This window comes from Cryptotermes secundus, unplaced genomic scaffold (assembly GCF_002891405.2).
Source record: "Cryptotermes secundus unplaced genomic scaffold, Csec_1.0 scaffold737, whole genome shotgun sequence".
Taxonomy (NCBI): Eukaryota; Metazoa; Arthropoda; class Insecta; order Blattodea; family Kalotermitidae; genus Cryptotermes; species Cryptotermes secundus.
The window spans coordinates 1,304,717-1,325,034 of NW_019727105.1; the positions used below are offsets into that span (position 1 = coordinate 1,304,717).

At 40.7% G+C, this 20,318-nt stretch overlaps 1 protein-coding gene across 5 annotated transcripts in view; it reads left to right on the plus strand.

The window, feature by feature from the left end:
• The window catches only part of LOC111864472 (kalirin), a 768,927-nt gene that overhangs the window by 395,210 nt on the left and 353,399 nt on the right, over window positions 1-20,318 (plus strand). For all 5 annotated transcript variants that reach the window (XM_023851737.2, XM_023851735.2, XM_033751441.1 and 2 more), the window contains 7 exons: window positions 9,214-9,547; window positions 11,563-11,745; window positions 15,099-15,218; window positions 16,468-16,659; window positions 17,664-17,967; window positions 18,678-18,916; window positions 19,302-19,447. In XM_023851737.2, the coding sequence (XP_023707505.1) occupies window positions 9,214-9,547; window positions 11,563-11,745; window positions 15,099-15,218; window positions 16,468-16,659; window positions 17,664-17,967; window positions 18,678-18,916; window positions 19,302-19,447 (1,518 nt within the window). The remainder of the gene's footprint in view (window positions 1-9,213; window positions 9,548-11,562; window positions 11,746-15,098; window positions 15,219-16,467; window positions 16,660-17,663; window positions 17,968-18,677; window positions 18,917-19,301; window positions 19,448-20,318) is intronic.

Below are 20,318 nucleotides of genomic sequence, written 5' to 3' on the forward strand. Positions count from 1 at the left end.
ACAGTCACTCCTGGCATAGGGCCCCGCTGGGACCCATGCCATGTTGGGTTTAGTGTCTAGACCTATGTTTTTTCCCCTCTTTGTTGGTCCTCCTTAATGATAAAATGAGAGGCTGTCTTACTGCCAAATCAAAGTCACATTGCGACTGACGGTCAGTCAGTCAGTAAGTCTTGGTGTCGAGCCCCATCTGGGGCTCATGACCAGATATTTATTAATGTTTGGCATTTACGGTCTTGTTTTTGTTCGACTCGCAGGGTCACGGGAGGACGGGTCTGCCTTTTGTATATGCTGCTGGCCCTTGGCACTGCAGTCTTTCTCGGGTCCGAGTCTCTTGGGAGTCGCGATCGTNGCGTTGGAGGTATTCGACCCCGCCTCCACACGGGGAATGACCAAGGTCAAAGTCACATTGAGACTGATGGTCAGTCAGTCAGTAAGTCTTGGTGTCGAGCCCCATGTNTCGTATTTTACTGTCTCAGATCTGAGACTTCCCTTTTCGTCGCCTCCTCGACTCGCAGGGTCACGGTGGAGGTATTCGACCCCACCTCCACATGGGTGTCGGGGAATGACCAAATCCAAGTCATATTGCGACTGACGGTCAGTCAGTTAGTAAGTCTTGGTGTCGAGCCCCGTTTGGGGCTCATGACCAGATATTTATTACTGTTGAACGTTACGGTTTTGTTCTTTTGGGGCGCCCTCTCTGGCGAGAGGACGGGTCTGTCTTTTTTACATGCTACTGGGTCTTGCCAGCGTAGTCTTTCTCGGGTCTGAGTCTCTTGAGACTCGAGAACATATTTTACTGTCTCAGATTTGAGACTGGGGGATGACCACGTGGAATTCCGCGTTATATAACCTTGGGGCGGACCCCGTGGAAGACACCGTCTCTGAAAAATTCATATGGTTGTTTACTATTCCGTTGCATAGAGATGGACGGCTTATTGTTCCCCCATACGTTTCTGCGGAAACGTGTTTACCAAGCCGTTTCCTAGCAATGGATATATGTGGATTACATAGAAAATACATCTGTTGCCAAGAATTCGTGTTTAGTGGTTCGTTACCTAGTAATGGATGTTTTGTTGAGAACGTAACTAAGTGACTGTGTTTACCGAGCCCTTGTCCAGCAGTAATATGCGTCACAGCATTACATTTGTCCGGTACGTTGATAGCCACCTACAAGATTGCGAAGTCGGGATAAGGACCAGTGGAGGGCTCTTGTGAACACGGTAATGAACCTTCAGGTTCCATAAAATTCTGGGAAATTCTTGAGTAGCTGCAGATTTGGCGGCTCCTCAAGAAGGTCTCAGCTCTGTAAGTAAATAAGTAAGTAAATGTCCTAACAAGAATGCCGAGGAGTATCCAATGTCATGTAGTTAGCCAGGCAGTTTGTGTATCGCAACAATGTATTTGACACGAAATATGTTTCCAAAGTCGCATTCTTGTAGCATTATTATTCGGTGTCAAACTTGCGAGGCAAATAACAGATTCACAATCGAAAAATATCTACGAGAGCCACATGCAACAATATGGAAGAGAACCCTCTGTTTATTTCATAAAGCGCGAAGTTGGCGATTGTGTTGTCGCCTTGGTATTTGGAATCCTCTGCCGAATGACTGTAGATTGTGATGTTAGAATAATAAATAGCAGATGTTCCGAGAAAATGGGGATTCAAAATGAAAACACAATATTGTCATGCTTACGAGTGACATAGATGGAGTTTTTGATTGGTAATCGGATTTACTGGACACTCATACAACTCGTGACTGCACTTCATAGGTCACTATCACACACAGATTAGTGTTCTCAGTCACGTTGCTTGGTAGCGGCTTCCAAAAGTGGACGTTCTTGCAGGGTGGCGACCATCTGACGCCAACCTCATGCTCTGACCGCTGGCTTCAACCGGTATTTTCTTCAGCTCGTAGCTCCCGTGCTGTACTGACTGACTTCCAGCTCCCCCAGTGTGGACGTAATGAACGCAAGGCGGTCGGCCGTATAAGGCAGGCAGCGTGGCTGCTGCTTCAGTGTCAATGCCACTCAATTACAGTTAACCTCCGATTAAACAATTCCAGCTCTCTCTCTCTCTTTCTTTCTTTCTCAGAAGTTAATACTGTATGGGTCTTGTCACCGCGTGAGCCATGCAGGAAGAAGTAACATTGTTAGCACTCGGCGAGTCTACCTCAGTGACACTTTATCTTGCCTGCAGTGTCTGCCGGCGGATATCTGTATCGTGTCATTATGCCACATACTCGTTCTATTTTTCCCCACAACCCGAATTTAACGGTGTTCATTTTATTTCGAAAATAATCTGGTTATAAGTACTTCTGTCTTCTGGGATATAAAGTCATGTGATCCGTTGTAAAGTCAACCGACATTTCGGAGACGTGTTGCTCCGAAACTTGAGCCGACTGCAAGCTACACGGCGTTATATCCCAGTGGAGAAAACACTTCATAACCACCGCTGTGAGAATCTCAAATCCTACAAACTGGTTAGATTCCCAGACACTTGGGTTTATGTTGATAATACGTATTATACAGGTGGCGCTTTCTCGCTGAGGGAGTTGCCTGTTCGGAAGATAATAAAGTAAAGCTATCACTGTAACAGCCCATGAAGGCCCGTAGGGTTGTGAGATGTTGAGGGTCCCACATTATCTAGACAATCGGCTCAAAGATGGCGGTAAGGTTGTCAGCCTTACGCGCCGGCCGAGCTTTACGCCCCAGGAAAATTATTTATTTAATTCCTGGTACTTATTTGCATTAGAGGCTGAGAGAACCCCAGGGCCATAGTGCGGCTGGAAGGATTAGGTCAATTGAAAAAATCCAATGACCTCATCGAGTTTCTTATATGTACACTAGATAAACTGTTAGGATACTTATTGGTCCGCTATGGCCCGAAGATTGATCTTCATTGTCCTTCAAGACTGACACTTTCGCTTGTGTGGTATTGCCAAGCTTTGTTAGGTATTCAGTAGTCTTCCATTCTTTGTAGATGTAGCAACGATTTTTGTCTGGATTTTGTGTTTTTGTATTGAAATTGAAAACATGGAAGTCTTTCCTGATCTCTGCATATTGCTACCCCCCAAAGACATATCATCCCTGCTATCTGCGTCCTTGTCTTGTTCTTTGCTTACAAGCCATGTTGTGTTGGTACCGTCATTTTGATCATGGCTGTCCCATGTTTTCAAGTCAGTATCTTATTTTGTCCGGAGTATTAATTTACAGCTTACGATTGTCAAAAATTGTACTTCTAAATGTTGGCCATTCATTAACACTTTCTGTGTAAAGCATCTTTTAGGATACGTCATACTTCGTGTAGGCAACCTTTCGGAATAAAAGTCCCGTGTGCTTAACAGTAAATGTGGTATGGCGATTTGGGTTCCCATAATTTTTTTATTGCTAGTGGGGTGTGACTAAGTCCCTTGTACTGCGGCCACTTCTGGCCTATTGTACCAGCCCCAGATGATAGGTGAGGGTGATTGTGGAGCAATTGGTGGAATGAAGATTGGCAGGGGAAACCGAAGTACTCGGACAAAACCTGCCCCAGCGCCACTTTGTCCACCACAAATCCCACTTGACCAGACCCTGGGATCGAACCCGGGCCGCCGCGGTGGGAAGCCAGCGACTAACCGCTTGAGCTATGGCGCGGCCTTTGGGTTCCCGTCATAGCTTGAGGATAGATGGCGGGACGATCTACGTTGCTATCTGATGATAATACAGCGTCACAAATATGTTAGACACAGTTTATCTCAAAGCGTACCGGCTTCCTTCCATAAATGCCATAACTGGAACTGTTTTGATAACAGATTAATAGATTATAGCCCTGAAAGGATACCGTGGACACTGAAATTGATTCTCAGTTTCATTCCAAATGCTTCATCGTCAGCAAATGATGATATACACACCCAGTGTTGGGTCATACGTATGCCCCGTCCTTCAGATTCTCCATGGTCCATATATTGACTTGCTTTTAGTCTGAGGGAGACCGCAACCGTGTCCAACTCCATTTGTAGTACCAGTTTTATTTCTTTTCCTTTCCGGTATTGAATACACATATCCTATTCTGTTTCTGTGTATTAGATCTAAACTAAAACCAACTAAACTCCGTGGCTTGAGTCTGAAAGCGAACTATACCGACCGAGCGACCGCCATTTGTCGGCAAAGTTAGTGCGAACCTTAGCGGATAGAGGGTGTCGCGTGGTCAGCGCAACGAATCCCCACGGCTGTTAATTTCGGTTTTCTAGAACGTAGCCGCTATATCCTTGAAATAGCTCCTCATTTATCTTCACGAGGCTGAGTGGACCCAGTTCCAGACCCACTACTTCTCAGAAAATCTGGTAGCGCCGGGAATCGAACCCGGGACCTCTGGCTCTGTAGCCAGGAACTCAGACCACTGGACCACAGAGGCGGTCATTAGATCTCAACATTTAAAAAAAGGAGTTCTAGATCTTAATAGGATCTTTTTTATAATGCGTACAAATTTCTATACGCGAAGTTGTTTTTGAAAGGAACGTAGTTAAGATCTAAAAGTTTGTGACGATGGTATATTGCTACAATGATTATGTTTCTGGACATTATCTATCGTCTTGTCTATTTTTTAAAAAACCGTCATGTTTCCTTTTCAAAACACAACGTTTCAGAGCCTAGATTCTGTCCCCGTCCTCAGGTGAAACCTTCTCACTTGGGTCCAATAGATAAGGGCTAGCTCTGTCTATTGGACCCAACTGAGTAGGTTTTACCTGAGGACGGGGACAGAATCCAGTCCCCGAAACGTTGTGTTTTTTAAAAAAATGACTTCTTTTTAAATAAACAAGACGATGGATAATGTCCAAAAACATAATCCTTGTAATGAAGTAAGTCTTGACGTAAAATTTATCGTTTTTGGACCTATTCCGACCAAAATTAATCGCACCGAAGTAATTTACTGTAGCCCCCCAAATGAAGCTCATCGAAGCCCACTGAGTAGTTTCGAAGACGAAAATATGGTGCCTTATGCACAGACGGACGCTGCATTCCCCGTGCCCTGTACGTACCTGTACCTGCACCTGCCTGTTACAAAGAGCGTACAAGAACAGAACATTTCCGTTCTTGGAAGTTACATAACCATGTGTGTTCTTGTGACCGGTCCGCCGTTTAGTATTCCAAACATGGCGGCGTCGAAATGCGCGGAGCAAGACACAAGTGTTCGCCTGCTATTGTTTTCATGCTATGCTTGTACAGGAACTGCTGTGAGGATAAGACGCATGTCACCTGCTCTAACCCTAGTTCACTCCGAGGTTGCTTCTGTACAAGGTAATCCCCACTGTGTATACCGCTGGCCCTTGGGAACCTATCATTAAGCGGGATTAACTAGGCTGAACTCGGTTACAATTGGTCAAGGGGTTCAGGATGCTGCAAGTTGCCGGCTAAGTTGAGAAGATTAATGGAGAGGTTGTGTCTTTCTGTTACTGCAGTGGAGTGAGTTATTTGGACCTGCGTAGCAGACGGATTCAAGAGCAACGTCCCCTGTTTTGCTGGAGTCTTTAGTCTGGTCCAGCAAGACTGCAACAAATGTGGATGTTTAAAGGAGCTGTACGTCTATCATATGAGATGTACCGGTATACTCCCACGGCGCCTACTGAGCTTGTTGTCTGCTCCTCACATTTGAGGATGTTTTTAGCTTCCTAGCCGGAAGGTCGGGGGATCGATTCCCGATGAGGTGGATTTTTTCAATTTACTTAATCCTTTCATCCGCACCATGGCCCTGGGGTCGAATCAGCCTCTAAAAGAAATTACTACGATGGATATTCCTGGGGGTAAAGGTCGGTCGGCGCGTAAGGCTGGTAACCTCACCGCCATCTGTGAGCCGACAGTCTAGAAAATGTGAGAACATGGACTTTTCACTACCCTATTGGCCTCCACGACCTGTTACAGTAATAGCTTTACTTACTTACTTACTTACTTAGATATCACATTCCAATATCACCTGCCTTGTTATATGGGTGTGGAATTTTCGGTATCAGGTAGCGACATGGATTCGAGCTGATGTGGCAATGAAGTGAGTGACATGTAATGCATACGTAATTTTGCTTGGAAAATCTCTTGAAAACCTTGCGTTTGGAAGACTGAGAATCAGATTGGAGGATATCATTGAATCTTTGAAGCCTGAAGTTCATCTAAATCACAGAAATACGTTGCGTTTTCATTATAAAGATCAACTGGTTAATGGTGTTTAGGGACGTGGTTAGTTAGTTAGTTAGTTATTGGAGAGGGTGGGTTTCCCCATGCACTTAGACCAGTATTGGTCCATTGTGCTTCCCTCTATGATATTCTACCAGTCCTGGAGGACTTGTTCCCTGAATTTTTCCTCCCTTAAAAATTCGACGACTTCCGCCGGGTATGTGAACCCGCGTACCACGAATCATGAGGTGGGAACGTTACCTCTAGACTACGGAGGCCGCTTTAGGGAAGTGGTTGATGTTTATTATGAGAATCGTAAGAGATCCATTAACACGCACTGTGGACGAAGTAAACGGTAAAGGTAAAAAAAGGTAAAGCTATCCCTCTAACAAGCCGTGAAGGACCATAGGGTTGTGAGATGTCGAGGCTCCCACATTTTCTGGACAATCGGCTCACACATATGGCGGTAAGGTTGTCAGCCTAACCGCGCCGGTCGCCCTTTACGCCCTAGGAAGTTTCCTCGATACCTGTTGACAGGACTGAAATGGAGTTTGGTGAGGGTCGACGCCGTTTGCATACTTCTGGAGCCTTTTCTTTTAAGGAAGCTCTTTGCACTTGCATATCAGTCGCAGCTACAGTTCATGGAGGAACGAATTCCTGAACCGTTGCTCAAGTAATTTCCTTTTGTAACAATACCCAGGCCTTTCTACCAGCCTGGGGCGTCTGGTTCTGAAGAACAAATTCCATTCCTGTCTATTGGGTCGGAGGCTGGCGGGCCTCAGGATCTCTTTTTGGATGTGGTATTGGAAAAAGAAAACCTACTCTTTATTGAACCCCGATCCCTGGAGGAGATTCTAACTGGGTATAATTTCTGGATGTATCGTAATTTCATTTCATAAGGAAGACGCTGCAAACAAATTTCCACATATTGACAAAAGTGTATGTGCGTACTGAGTCGGGCCTTGCCATGTTTTGGCCTCAGCATTTACCGCGATTAAAGCTGAATAACAGTTATGTATCCACTCATGCTTCAGTTACACACACTGAGCTTCATTAAATGCTGAAGAATCTACAGATAACGTCACTGAAAGGAGATACTTCAGGTTCAGAATCATGTTGCCATATAGTTGTATCGTGTTTTCATGCCATGAATGGAAGGAAAGCTTTGAGTACGACCATCCCCCTTGTTACTGCCTCTCCCAGCAAGTGGCTTATGATATTACCTCAAAGAGTAGGACTGGCTGTTTTATCTGCAACAAAAGAAGAGAGACATTCTGGAGGAATTAAGCATTAAAAATAAACAAGGCACTTTCTTTCCCCTCATCACCCTCATTCCGTTTCCTGGGGCCTTTGTAATTTTTATGTTTCATTGTAAGTAGGATCTCGTTTTCCGCTTTCTGGTTTATTAAAAACTGAAATGAGTATGGAAAGGGCTTTTCCAAGTGTGCCAGTCCTTCTTTGTATGTTCGTTATATTTCAACTCCCGTTGCAAGACTAATGAACTCAAAGTAGACTCTTGTGAACATGGTAATAAGCCTTTAGGGTGCGTAAAAGGACGAGAATTTCTTGACTGGCTGAGAAGCTGTTAGCTTCTCGAAAAGAATGTGCCCATTGGAGTTAACAGACACAGAAATGAAGTACACCCCTTGGTTATTACTTCATCATTCCGTTATTGTTTGTGCTTGATTTATTAATTGAATAATTGAACGAAGGACAAAATGGAGAGGCCATGTGATGGCTTTAGTGTGATAGGTTGAAGTTTCTGTGTCAGTAAGATGTTCCAGTGTCGGTTGGGGTCCCATGCCATCTTCAAAATGAAGAGGAGGCCTGTTGATAGCTCCAGACAAAGACTGTGCAGATCACTGTGGCCACAAGATAGTAGGTCACATGCAGGGGTAGTAATATGTCGCATGGGGTAAGAGAATTCTCCAGTGATTTATCTTGCAATCATAATATTGCAGAAGTATTCCAGGACATACACGTGATTCATAGCATACAATAGAATGTGTTAGCAAATACGTGTACAATGCAGTGATGCCCTTTATGTCCATATAAGAGAGTGTTAACAGTGTACCTAGAACAAATGAATGAAGAGCCTGGGTGCAAACGTACCTGTGCCCCTCTTTCTCCACCATCACCATGAGATAACACAGAATTGTGCAATTTTGTATTCTTCTCAGCATTTATCACTCATCACATAATTTCTGCTTAAGCATGCACTAGACCAGCTGTTCTCTTAGAGAGGAAGGATGGCGTGGTATGGACTGGATCGATCTGGCAGGATAGGGACCATTGGAGGGCTCTTGTAAACATGGTATGGAACCTTTGGGTTTCATAAAATATTGGGAAATTCTTGAGTAGCCGCCAGCTGGTAGCTTCTCAAGAAGGGCCCAGCTCCATGGAGCTGTTCTGGAAAAAATATCCGTGACTGTATTAGGATGTCATGTGTTCGTATCAAAATACATAATCACTGGGCTGCCAGAAAAATTTAAGGGTTGAGTACATGGTGAAATGAAAGATATCAAAAGATTGCAGTGCAGTTTCATAGATCCTCAAATGAAATTATTAATTATAATTTTTGTACAAGCCATCAGACTGGTTGATCATACTGGATAGTTTCTTCTCTAGACCACTATCTGTGTTTATGCAAATTTTGATAAACTTACTTAATCTCTAAGTTCTACCATTCACGGGATTTACTGATTAATTTTTTATATTAAATAACAGGCCAGGATTTATAAAAATCTACTATATTATTTTATGTTTTATTTTTAAAACTAAATGTAGTGGCAGAGTTAAACACAAAAATAACACCCTCTCAGCACGGAACTTATATGCTGACTACTGGACAACTCCCACATCAATGGTGCTACCACTGAAGGGAAAAGAGTGGGAGGGAAGAGAGGGGAGAATTTGTCAGTATGAGGACAATCACTCTAATGAAGATAATATTAAAGCTGACCCTTCAGACTATTACTGATATAACTGCGTTGTATGTTAATTATGTCCTAAAGCAAGGATAGCTGGATCAATGACATGATACAGTGCTGTTTAAAATGGTTGCAGGAGTGCTGGAGTTTCTGCTGAGATGGACTCTACTGGGTCTGTAGCTGCTGTGGAGGCAGCACTAGACAGGCTCAACAAGCAGCGTGAAGAGCTGGAGGAACTCTGGTCTACCCGAAAACTGAAACTAGACTTGTGCCTGAGGTTACGATTGTTTGAGCGAGATGCCTTGGAAGTGTCATCACAGCTGGAACTATGGTCAGAGGAGCTACAGCATACTGAGCTGAGTCGTGACACTCAGAAGGCAGAACAATTGTTGAGACTTCACAGTGAGAGCGTCTCTCATATGCAGAACACTACATTCCAAGTTCTGCAGCAAGGTCAGGAGCTTGCTCAGGTCAGTTATCATAACCATATTCGTGCTTTGCATGAGATCGTATTAGCATCACTGTTTGGTCTCTTCTGCTTACATGGATTAGAACTGTTCCATCTGGAATTTTTGGCTGTACCTAGAATCTTCTTTTGGCTGTATTGATAGACAGCTTCAAGATTTGACTTTTCGACTTTCCTTCTAGGTATTATAGTCATATCTTTTGATAATTTTTTATAATTTGTTTGAACTTTCTAAATACAAATATTCTCATTTTATTTGTGAGCTGCCATTTTATGTCATTTGGATCTGTAAAACGAGTTTCTGTTCTCTTCGTTCACCTAATTTATTTCTCTAATATCCTGCATTCCGATCCATATATAAGCATAGGTATAGTTATTTTCTTTAGCATTTCAGTAAGGATTATTTCAGGAATTTATATTTTAGACAGAAATTTGGAAGTTTTTAGTTTTGTTTTATTTGGTGTTTGATAAGAGAGAAGTCCATCCTCTTGTCTCTTAGCAGTTAAAGTTAGCTTTGATTTTTAATCAATATAAATTTTACCTTAGCTGTGGAAATAATACTAGAAGATTGTTGTTTACTAATAATTAAGTATGGAATGGGTAGATGCCCTTTATGCTCTCAGTTATCTGAAATACCAAAATCTATCCAGAAGAATTACCTGAAACAGCGGTAGACAAAATTCCTCATCAGCGTTATGTACATCAAATTTAATTTTACCAAATTTATTAGAACACAGAAAGAAATATATATATTGTGTAATGTATGTTCTGCATTAGTGTATTTATATTAAATTAAATTCAAGGAGTAGTTTTATTTGTCACTTAATGAGAATTGAGATAAAGAAGTCAGTGATTGCATCAGCTTTAAAATTAACTTTTCTTAATGGCACTTTATTTAATGGAAAGATTACAAAACTTTCCCAGCAGAAAATATAAGTTGAAGATTACCATTTGGAGAATTAAAATACAGTGTAATAAAAGATATACAAAGTAAGACTGTGGTAGAAAAATCGCAAGTTTCGACATTTATGATATAAACAATAGTAATTCAATATGATCCTGAGCCAGATCCATTCTCCTACCTTCAATATACCTACCTACCTACCTTCAATGTAAATAGAGAATGATGTAAAATTAAGTTATATTAATTTTTAAGCTAAAATTGCCTGTACTTATGTATGTAACCTTTTGACTTGTTCTGTATCCAAAGGTACTAACCTGCTTAGGATTTATAGAATGTAAATAAATTCAGTTCAATTCAAATCAATGTCACATCTTCGTAGTATTACAAGTACTGTTTTACATGAGGGTACTATACCAAAATTACGTACACATTCGTTGTCTTGACCATTCAAGATGTGCCAGCCCACCATAGCCTACTTGATTTTATTATCCCTTCAGTACTAGATGACATAATTTGTTTATTAACTATATTGGTTTTAAATTATGTTTTCTTTTCTTCAGAAAATACTTAGATATTATTAATGCTATTTGTTTATTCTCTAGACACATGTTATATTATTTTAATTAATGTTTTTGTTTAAAATTATCTTCTCCTATTTTTAAAAAGTAGTTAAAATCATTAGTATTATTTTTATATTTTCTTGCAGTCATTATTGTTTAATTGTTTTTGTTGTAGTTGTAAATCGTATTTGCATTGTATTCATTTCGTGTAGTGTGTCCTTTATTGGTTGTGTAGTTTTGTGTGTTTTTTTTTATTGAAGAATGTTTTGTGTGTTGTGTCTTATTGTAGTATCACTGCCAGTCTTTTTATTATTCAGATCTTTGTTGATACAGATACAAGGGAAAATTTCTTTTATTCCTATACTGAAGTATGGAACTTAAAGTCATGAAATAACTGACCCTGGTGTCTGTACTTTTCAGTGTTTCATTTTAAATTGATATGTATTTGTAACTGTGATGCATTTCACTTCGCTCATAACTGTTTATCTGTTTAGTAGCATTAAAAAATGGAGAATAATGATAAATTAAAAAAGTGTTATTTTAAAATTGTTTCAGGCATTTGAGACATCAGGAATGTCTGTGATGGCAGATAGCCAGTATTCTGCACAGACACGTGTTCAGGTGCTGTTAGAATTCCTACATGAGAGAGAGATGGACTTGGAGGACCTGGCTGAGATGAAACGTGTTAAATTGGAGCAGTGTGTCCAACTGTGCCAATTTCAAAATGATGCAAACCAGGTAAGAGACTGCCCTGGAATTGGTGATTGCACTTCTTGAGAAGGAATCTTAACTAAACGCTGAAGAGACTCGTATAAACATAATAAATTTTGTGGATTTGGGGTCTCAGTGCCATGACTGTGCAGACTGTGTCTTTTGGGTTCTTAAGCCTGTGCAGGTCCTAGAGAATGTGACATTTTGCAGGCTCATATTGCCTCCACCTTCAGGTTCATAGAATAAGGTAGGCCGCACACTGGCATGCGCCAAGACATGGAACAGTCAAGACACGATGTCTGTGACATGACGCAAAGAAAGGAGCACAGTTAAAACGAATGAGATCATTAAAACCGCTGCGCACAGGTCTGAGTCATGATGCTGATGTCAGCTACATGCTGATGAATCACGAATGAAGGAAGACTACGTTTTGTGTCTCATGTCTTGATGCTTGTCTTGTCACATTTGGTGTGTGACCACCCTAAGTTAAGCAAGTAACCAGCAGAAGCAGGTGGCAGCCCTGAACTACATGACACTACAACCCAGAAGACTGTGCTGTCTATATCAAATTTTGCTGAGAAACTCTTGCAGAAGCTGCAACTTTAAAGAATGTTTAAAAGTAGTATTAGACTGGAGTAGTTCCATTGGTTAATTATCTGGCATAGTTTCCCTTTGTTCCATTTGGTTTTACTGTTTCTGCTGTACACAGTTTAGTTTCTTAACAGAAGTTGCTATGGCCTTTCATAAACTGACTTCTGTTTTCACACCATATCACATATTTTCCTTCATGTACCTAAATTCCGTGGCTGTCACTCACAGTAGCTCCACCAAGATGGAATCAGTCAAGACAGATGTATGAATCATAAATCTCTCTTAGACTGTCAATCACTGGAAATTCCTTTTTGTAAAAGTTGGTTCAAATATGACCGGGACTGATTTTTTTTTAAAACCCATAATTTCCAAACACTTACTTGCACATGTCAGTCTTCAATGTACTCCCCTCTAGTGCCAACACATTTTTTTCAATGTTCTGGAAGCATCCTGTTGCCCTTTTCAAAGAAGGCTAGTGGTTGGCTGTGTATCGACTCCCAAGCAGTCTGGATGACGGTGTCATTGTCCAGAAACCGCATGCCTTGCAAGTCTGATTTGAGCCTTTTGAACAGGTAGAAATCACTTGGAGCCAGATCGGGACTGTATGGCGGATGTGTCAGAAGGTTCCATTTCAATTTCCAGAATTGTTGTTTTGGCTGTATGGGTGCATGCATTGCCTTGAAGGATGGCTACCCGCTTTCCACCTGTCTTCTGCTAGAACATTGCCATCACTTTTCCTGCCGAACGGCTCCTCTGCGCTCTCTTCAGTTTGGGAGAACCGGTATGCCGCCACTCGAGTGATGACTGCTGGAACTCAGAAATGAAGTAGTGCATCCACGTTTCATCGGTGGTCACTGTAGACTTCAAAAATGCATCACCTTCATCTTCAGACATGCTGTAGGAGATGACTTTCAGCTTGCATGCGCACCATTTTGTTCATGTCCGTCAAAAGTACGTGGTACCCACCATGCATTCACCTTGCAATAGTTCAGGTGGTATTTCACAATGTCTTCTACACTACCAACACTGATGGACAGTATTGCTCCAAGTTCCTTGATGCTGATGTGCCTGTTCTCACGAATAAGCGCGTCTGCACGATCAATGTTTGGCCTGATGACGGATGTTCGTGGCCGACGATCATGCGGTTCATTCTCCATGCGCTCTCTGACCTCTCTGAAGCACTTACACCACTCAAACACATGGGTCCATGAGAGACACCCTTTCCCATACTGTTGTTGGAGTCTATGGTGAATTTCAGCGGACAGGACATTTTCTCCAATGAAGTATTTGATCACAATGTGTTGTTCCACGCTCTGCGGTACCTTCTCTTCGCTCATCACTCTAGCAACTCCCGGACAGGACTGAACAGGTTCTAACTCGAACAGGAGGGAGGGTGGAGGTTGTGGCTTCACTCTCTCAAGGTCTCACAGCTGCTGGGCAATGCAGCTTGTTTACACACAAATCAGTCCCTGTCATATTTGAACCACCTTGTATTAAAGGCATGCCAATAGCACCACATTGAATATTTAATCATAGAAATTGTATTATTCCTTTCACATCGAAGCTGACTGCCACCTGCTCCAGATACGGTTGTGCAGAATTAAAAATACACAACATTTGATATTGGGAAATATAAAACTCCAGCCATATCTTGTTCCTATATGCAAACTACTAAAAGGGGTGTTAAAGACTAGGATATAGATATGATCATAATGTGGCAGCACATTCCTGAAATTTGTGACAAAATGATGGACTTGTATGGGAAAAAGTAGGAAGTCAGAAGCCTTCCAGCAGAAGAAAGAAAGAGGTTAATACATTTACTGCAGGACAGATTTAATTGGAAATCTACCCTCGATGTCACCTGTTTTGTTATCTTGGATAGTTATACACTTAAAACTGATTTTATGAATCTAAAAGTGATCTAAGAGATGTAACTGTTCTCTTACTCGCCCTTACTTCGGGCTCCACTNATTAGAGTAACAAAATCAAGGAGTGTAATGTGAATAGGGCACAGGGCATGGATGTAAGCTATGGGAATCCATGCATAATTTTACCCTGAACATCTGAAGGGAAGAGATCATTTGACAGACTGAGGCATAGATCAGATGTAAAGTAAAAAGTAAAGGTATCCCTGTAACAGGCCGTGGAGGCCCATAGGGTTGTGAGATGTTGAGGTTCCCACATTTTCTAGACAATCAGCTCATTGATGGCGGTGAGGTCAGCCTACGCGACAGCCACCCTTTACACCCAAGAATATTCCTGGTACTCATTTCTGTTAGAGGCTGAGTCGACCCCAGGACCATAGTGCGGCTGGAAGGAGATAATAATATTAAAATTGATCTTAAAAAAATAAATTGTGATGATGTGGACTGGATTGATATAGCTTAAGGTAGAGTCCAGTGATGGGAAGTAGGGATGTTATAATTGTGCCCTTAATTATATGTTTGTTTTCAAAATGATGATTTCATTACTAAATTAATGATTCCATTTCTAAATTGATGAGTTCTGTTTGAAGACAAAATTAATCTTAGCAGTAGTTTCACTTAATTAGAGTGCTGAAATTGATATGAAATGAGAGACATGAAAAAATCCATGTGGACAGAATTATATAATCTCTTTTCATACTTGTGAAAGTTTTTTGTTTTAAGCTTATTACCCAGAAGCACAAAAATACTTGTCAAATAAGTCAAGGATAAAGGGAAATTTATTGGTGTTAGGTCTTCTTAACCAATTTTTTTGTGTTGACTTTTGTGTCCACGTAATATGTACAAAGTTTATGTGTTTCTCAGGTTATCAGCTGGATTCGTAATGGTGAAGCAATGCTTACAGCGAGCTTTGCCATCCCAAGCTGTCTGCAGGATGCAGAACAACTTAAGAAGGAGCATGAACAGTTCCAGGTTGCAATTGAGGTAATGCATAATGATAATTATTGTGTAAGCTATACATATGCTCTGTGTCTGAGACTGATGAATGAAATTTGGAATACTGTTGCCATATCTAGAGATATAGTAAGTTTGTATTTTTATTCACGTGCCCATCCATCTCTTTCTTGCATGAAAAGTTATTCTTACTGTGACAAATTGTTGGTAGCACAAGTACTTTTCAGTTAGCAAAAATTATTACCCTTGTTCAACAACAATGTAGAGTAAGTTATGTGGGAATACAAAGTGTGGATATAATTCTAAATAGTTTTCCATTGAAATCTGATTATGAGTGAAAGCTGTCCTCTCCCCTCCCCTCCCATGAGAACGATTCAATATAAGTAGCCTGGGATCCACCTCCTGGTCAAAATCCTCAGAAAAATGACAGTCTCTCAGGAGTGTGCACTACGATGAATAATACTTACTCATGGAGCTGAGCCCTTCTTGAGGGGCCACCATTTCTGCAGCTACTCAAGAATTTCCTAGCATTTTATTGAACCCGAAAGTTCATCACCGTGTTCACAAGAGCCCTCCACGGTCCCTATCCTGAGCCAGATGTATCCAATCCATACCATCCCATCCTGTCTCTCTAAGATCCATTCTAATATTGTCCACCCACCTACGCCTTGGTCTTCCCTGTGGTCTCTTTCCTTCTGGCTTTTCCCCCAGTATCCTATACGCATTCCTTCTCTCCCCCATTCGTGCTACATGACCTGCCCACCTCATCCTCCTTGACTTGATCATTCCAATTATACTTGGAGAAGAGTACAAGTTATGAAGCTCCTCATTATGCAGTTTTCTCCAACCTCCTGTCACTTCATCTCTCTTTGGTCCAAATATTCTCAACACCCTGTTCTCAGACACCCTCAGTCTATGTTCCTCCCTTAATGTCAGAGATCAAGTTTCACACCCATACAGAACCACAGGCAAAATTATAGTTATGTATGTTCTAATTTTTATGTTTTTGGACAACAGATGAGAAGACAAAGGACAGCAATTAATATTTATAAGGAAACTGAATAGGAAATAATATGATAAAGAGCTGTAGGGTAATAAATTATGTGTTGAGTTGCTGAAAAGCAATATCTGCAATGTCTGTGCAATATTTATGGATGTCTTATTGCAAAACCTGACAGTGATGTATCTGATTTTCAGATTGAATTTGTTTAGAAAATAATCAGATATTAGTGCAATATACATGTTTATTAGTTCTTATTAGTTAATTCTTTGATCATAGAAAACACATACATCTGCAGTGCAGGTGAAGCACAGAGCAGAAGCACTGATCAGTGCAAACCATTATGATCCTCAAAGTGTCCGTGAAATTGCTGAGGAGGTTACAAAGAGATGGCAGCAGCTAGTAACATGTGCTGAAGAGAGGCATAAGTTGGTCACTGCTAGCTTAAATTTTTACAAGACAGCAGAGCAGGTAAGAGATGTTCATAGTGGGACTGCATCTGATTTTCCAAGAATTAAAACATACAGTACAGGAACTTATCTAGTGCCAGTCAGGCGTTTCAATGCGTCACATGTGTATTATTATGTAGAGAATTAACACTGTGTGAGAATTCACAGCACTTAAAATTTTACATTGTCCACTGTCTGAAGTATATTTAATATGTGCAGAACCTTTTATTATGTTACTGTTTAAGCACAATAGACCACTGTAGGTTGCTGTGCAAGGGCCGAGGAGGCCTACCCCTCATACATTCATTCATTCATTCATGTTACTATTTTCTAATTTTGATACTAATGTCCTTGTTTGAGATTGAACTTGCAAACATATGAATGTAAATGTGCTTACCAGGAGCACACCAGGACGGCATACAAATACAAATTTAGGATTCACTGAGTTTCAAGTTCCATCCCGATCACTATCAGCACGATGATGGCCTAACACCTAAAGACAGAATAACTAATTCACATAATGTTGTAAATATTAAATGTATCCAAAAAATAATCACGTCCAACATAATTGTGGTAAAATGAATCACTCATCACAGAGCTTCAGTAAATTGTTTCTGGAGTATGTTTTATTTCATGTTTTTATAGTTATCAGACTTGTAGCAATAACTACACTTTTTGATACAGGCATGCATGTGAAAGGAGTCAGTTAATGAATTCATGTACTGTTATATTTTAGCATCCTGTTACACTGATTTATGTCCATGATTTATTCTGACTGTCTTACAGTGCATACATTTATTCACCTTACTCTTCTCTCTTGCACTACATGTTTCAGCACTAAAGTGCCATCTTCAGTGCTGAAACATGTAGCGCAAGAGAGAAGAATAAGGTGAATAAATGTATGCATTGTAAGGCGGTCAGAATAAATCATGAATTCATGTACATTTTGGTGTTGATTCTCCCTTCTTCATGAAATTCGTTATCATTATATGAACTTTGATTGGCTGTGCTATTTCTCTTTTGCAGGTGTGTTCAGTATTGGATAGCCTTGAGCGAGAATATAAACGTGATGAAGACTGGTGCGGTGGGGGAACTCCAGCTGACAAAATGGGGGCTGTAGGAAGCAATACTTCATCTAGTGGAACGGACAGAGCAGCAGCAGTATCACAGCTTATCAACAAGCATCAGGAACAGAAGGAGGCATTTCTTAAGGCTTGCACACTGGCACGCCGCACAGCTGAGACCTTTCTCAAGTACACAGGACGAAGTCTTCAGTACTACAACTATCAAGGGGAAACTAGTACACGGAACTCTGAAAACAGAGTCAAAAGTGAGTCTGACTAAATGTGTGGCTTAGAAGGGAGTTATCTAATGCATTATGACATACATAACAGAACAGTACATTTTGTACAATAAAAATATACCAGAAATAATGTTACTATGGATGTTTCCTCATGGTAAAATTTGGTGTCTTTAAGGGCACCAATTTTATAGAAATTCTCATATGGCATTGATATGCTTATTAGACATGTTGAAAGAGTTAATTATTTTAATGTATTATGCAGATTCTTAGATGACAAAACTTTCACATCCATTTTGATTTCAATGCATTTTTTCCAAGGAGATTATGTAAGGAATGTTTTGCCTGTCCACATCACAGTTTGGTATTTGGAATCTGTAATGAAGGCTGTTGAATGACATTATTTCTGGTATATGTTAGTCTGATGTAACTTCTAATTTACATGAAGCTCAAATCATATTTAATCCATATTCTCAAAAACAGATATATATATCATAAGGGAGGCTAATATAATGTCTGTTTGAAGTATGTGGGTATAGGGAATAGTTATCCAATACAAGAATACTTCCATATTCTATGCAGTATCTTATGTATTGTGATTAGCTTTGTAACAGTAAATTTTTGTCTGCAGTACATGAACACCAAGGCCAGTGAGGTATGCAAAATTACAAGGCATGCATTTAGAATATATTTGTAGTCCATTATTAATTTTAAGAAATATTAAATTTGGATGGTTTCAGACATCCTAGAGAAGTTGTTAAGTCAGGAGAACAAGGTACTGGAGCACTGGACACAACGTAAGAAGAGGCTTGATCAGTGCCAGCAGTATGTTCTGTTTGAGCGTTCAGCCAAGCAGGCCATTGAGTGGATCCATGACACAGGGGAGATCTATCTTTCTACACACACCAATGTTGGCCAGAGCAAGGAGGAGACAGAGACATTATTGTTGGAGCACAATGTGTTTAAGGGCACTGCCAAGGTACTCCATTTCTAAGTTAATTCAGTGGGTTTGTTTGAATGTCCAGTAGAGTTTCGTGATGGTGATATATTATTCAGAAAAAAGATGGGATTGAATTAGAAATGATATACTCATATTTATATCATAATTGGAATCCAGAATATGTTAATAGACTTAGAAAATAAACAGCTGTCAGTTTTGGTCTAGTAAAAGGAGTGGCTAGAATAAGCTGGTACCAAGAAGAATAATTAGATTAATAATGTAAAGGAAGGAAATGTATAGGATGACCCCAAAGAAGATGATCAGTCAGATAAGATAATGTAAGTGAATGGCCACTGTGATTATGTGAAGGCTGTGGCAGAAGTTTTTGAGCTTTAAAAATAATTATTTCTGCCTTGTGTTACAGGAAACTCGTGAGCGAGTGAAGCTTCTGATACAGCTCGCAGACAGTCTTGTAGAGAAGGGCCATGCACATGCTAGTGCCATTAAGCAGTGGGTGGCCGCTGTGGACAACCGATACAAAGGCTTTAGTTCTCGCATGGATAAGTATCGGTGAGTGCCTTGCGTGCAACTTGACTGTTTTAATTACATTTGCAGATCTGACTCTGTGTTCCACTTCTTGCCATCTTTGTGCAACTTTATTTAATATTCACTCATCTTCTCCTCTTTACTGTATATAGCACTACATGTTTCAGCCCAACTGACCATTATCAGGTGTGTAAGTTGTTGTGATGAGGAATCTGCTGATGTAAATGCCTGGATTATCCTAGGTTATATGGGTTACTGTGCTGTTGCCATCCACAAGTGTTCTGTTTATAGTTTTGTTGGTTTTTCTTTGGTTCAGTTTGTGTTGCTGTCCTGCAATGCTTTTTTAGGAGTTGAGGCTTGCCACTGCCAAGCATCAAGCTTCTGCTCTTACAGAAGCTTTTCAGGGCAGCCACAAACTGAACCAAAGAAAAGTCAGCAAACCAACAAAACCATAAACCAAACAAATGCATGGCAACAGTACAATAACCTATATAACCTAGAACAGTCAGGCATTTACACAAAAGTGAAGCAGAACAGCATCACAGCAGAGCATCAGATTCCTTGATCACAACAACTTACACACCTGATAATGGTCAGTTGGGCCGAAACATGTAGTGGTATACAGTAAAGAGGAGAAGATGAATGAATATTAACCCGTTGCCGTGGTTCGTCGTGTATGTTTCGTCAGGGATTTAAATCGTCTGGGGGGGTTCGACGTGTATGTTTCGTCCAGCTGCACACGTATGTTATAACGCCCATAATAATTGATGGTTTTGCTGTAGATTGTTAGATTTTTCACTGGCCTGTTGTCAGGAGGACTGTATTTAATGACACACGCGTTTAAGAGCGCTAAGTCGTCGTTACATATGCCTGTCTTGCAGCAACGTTCCTGTGG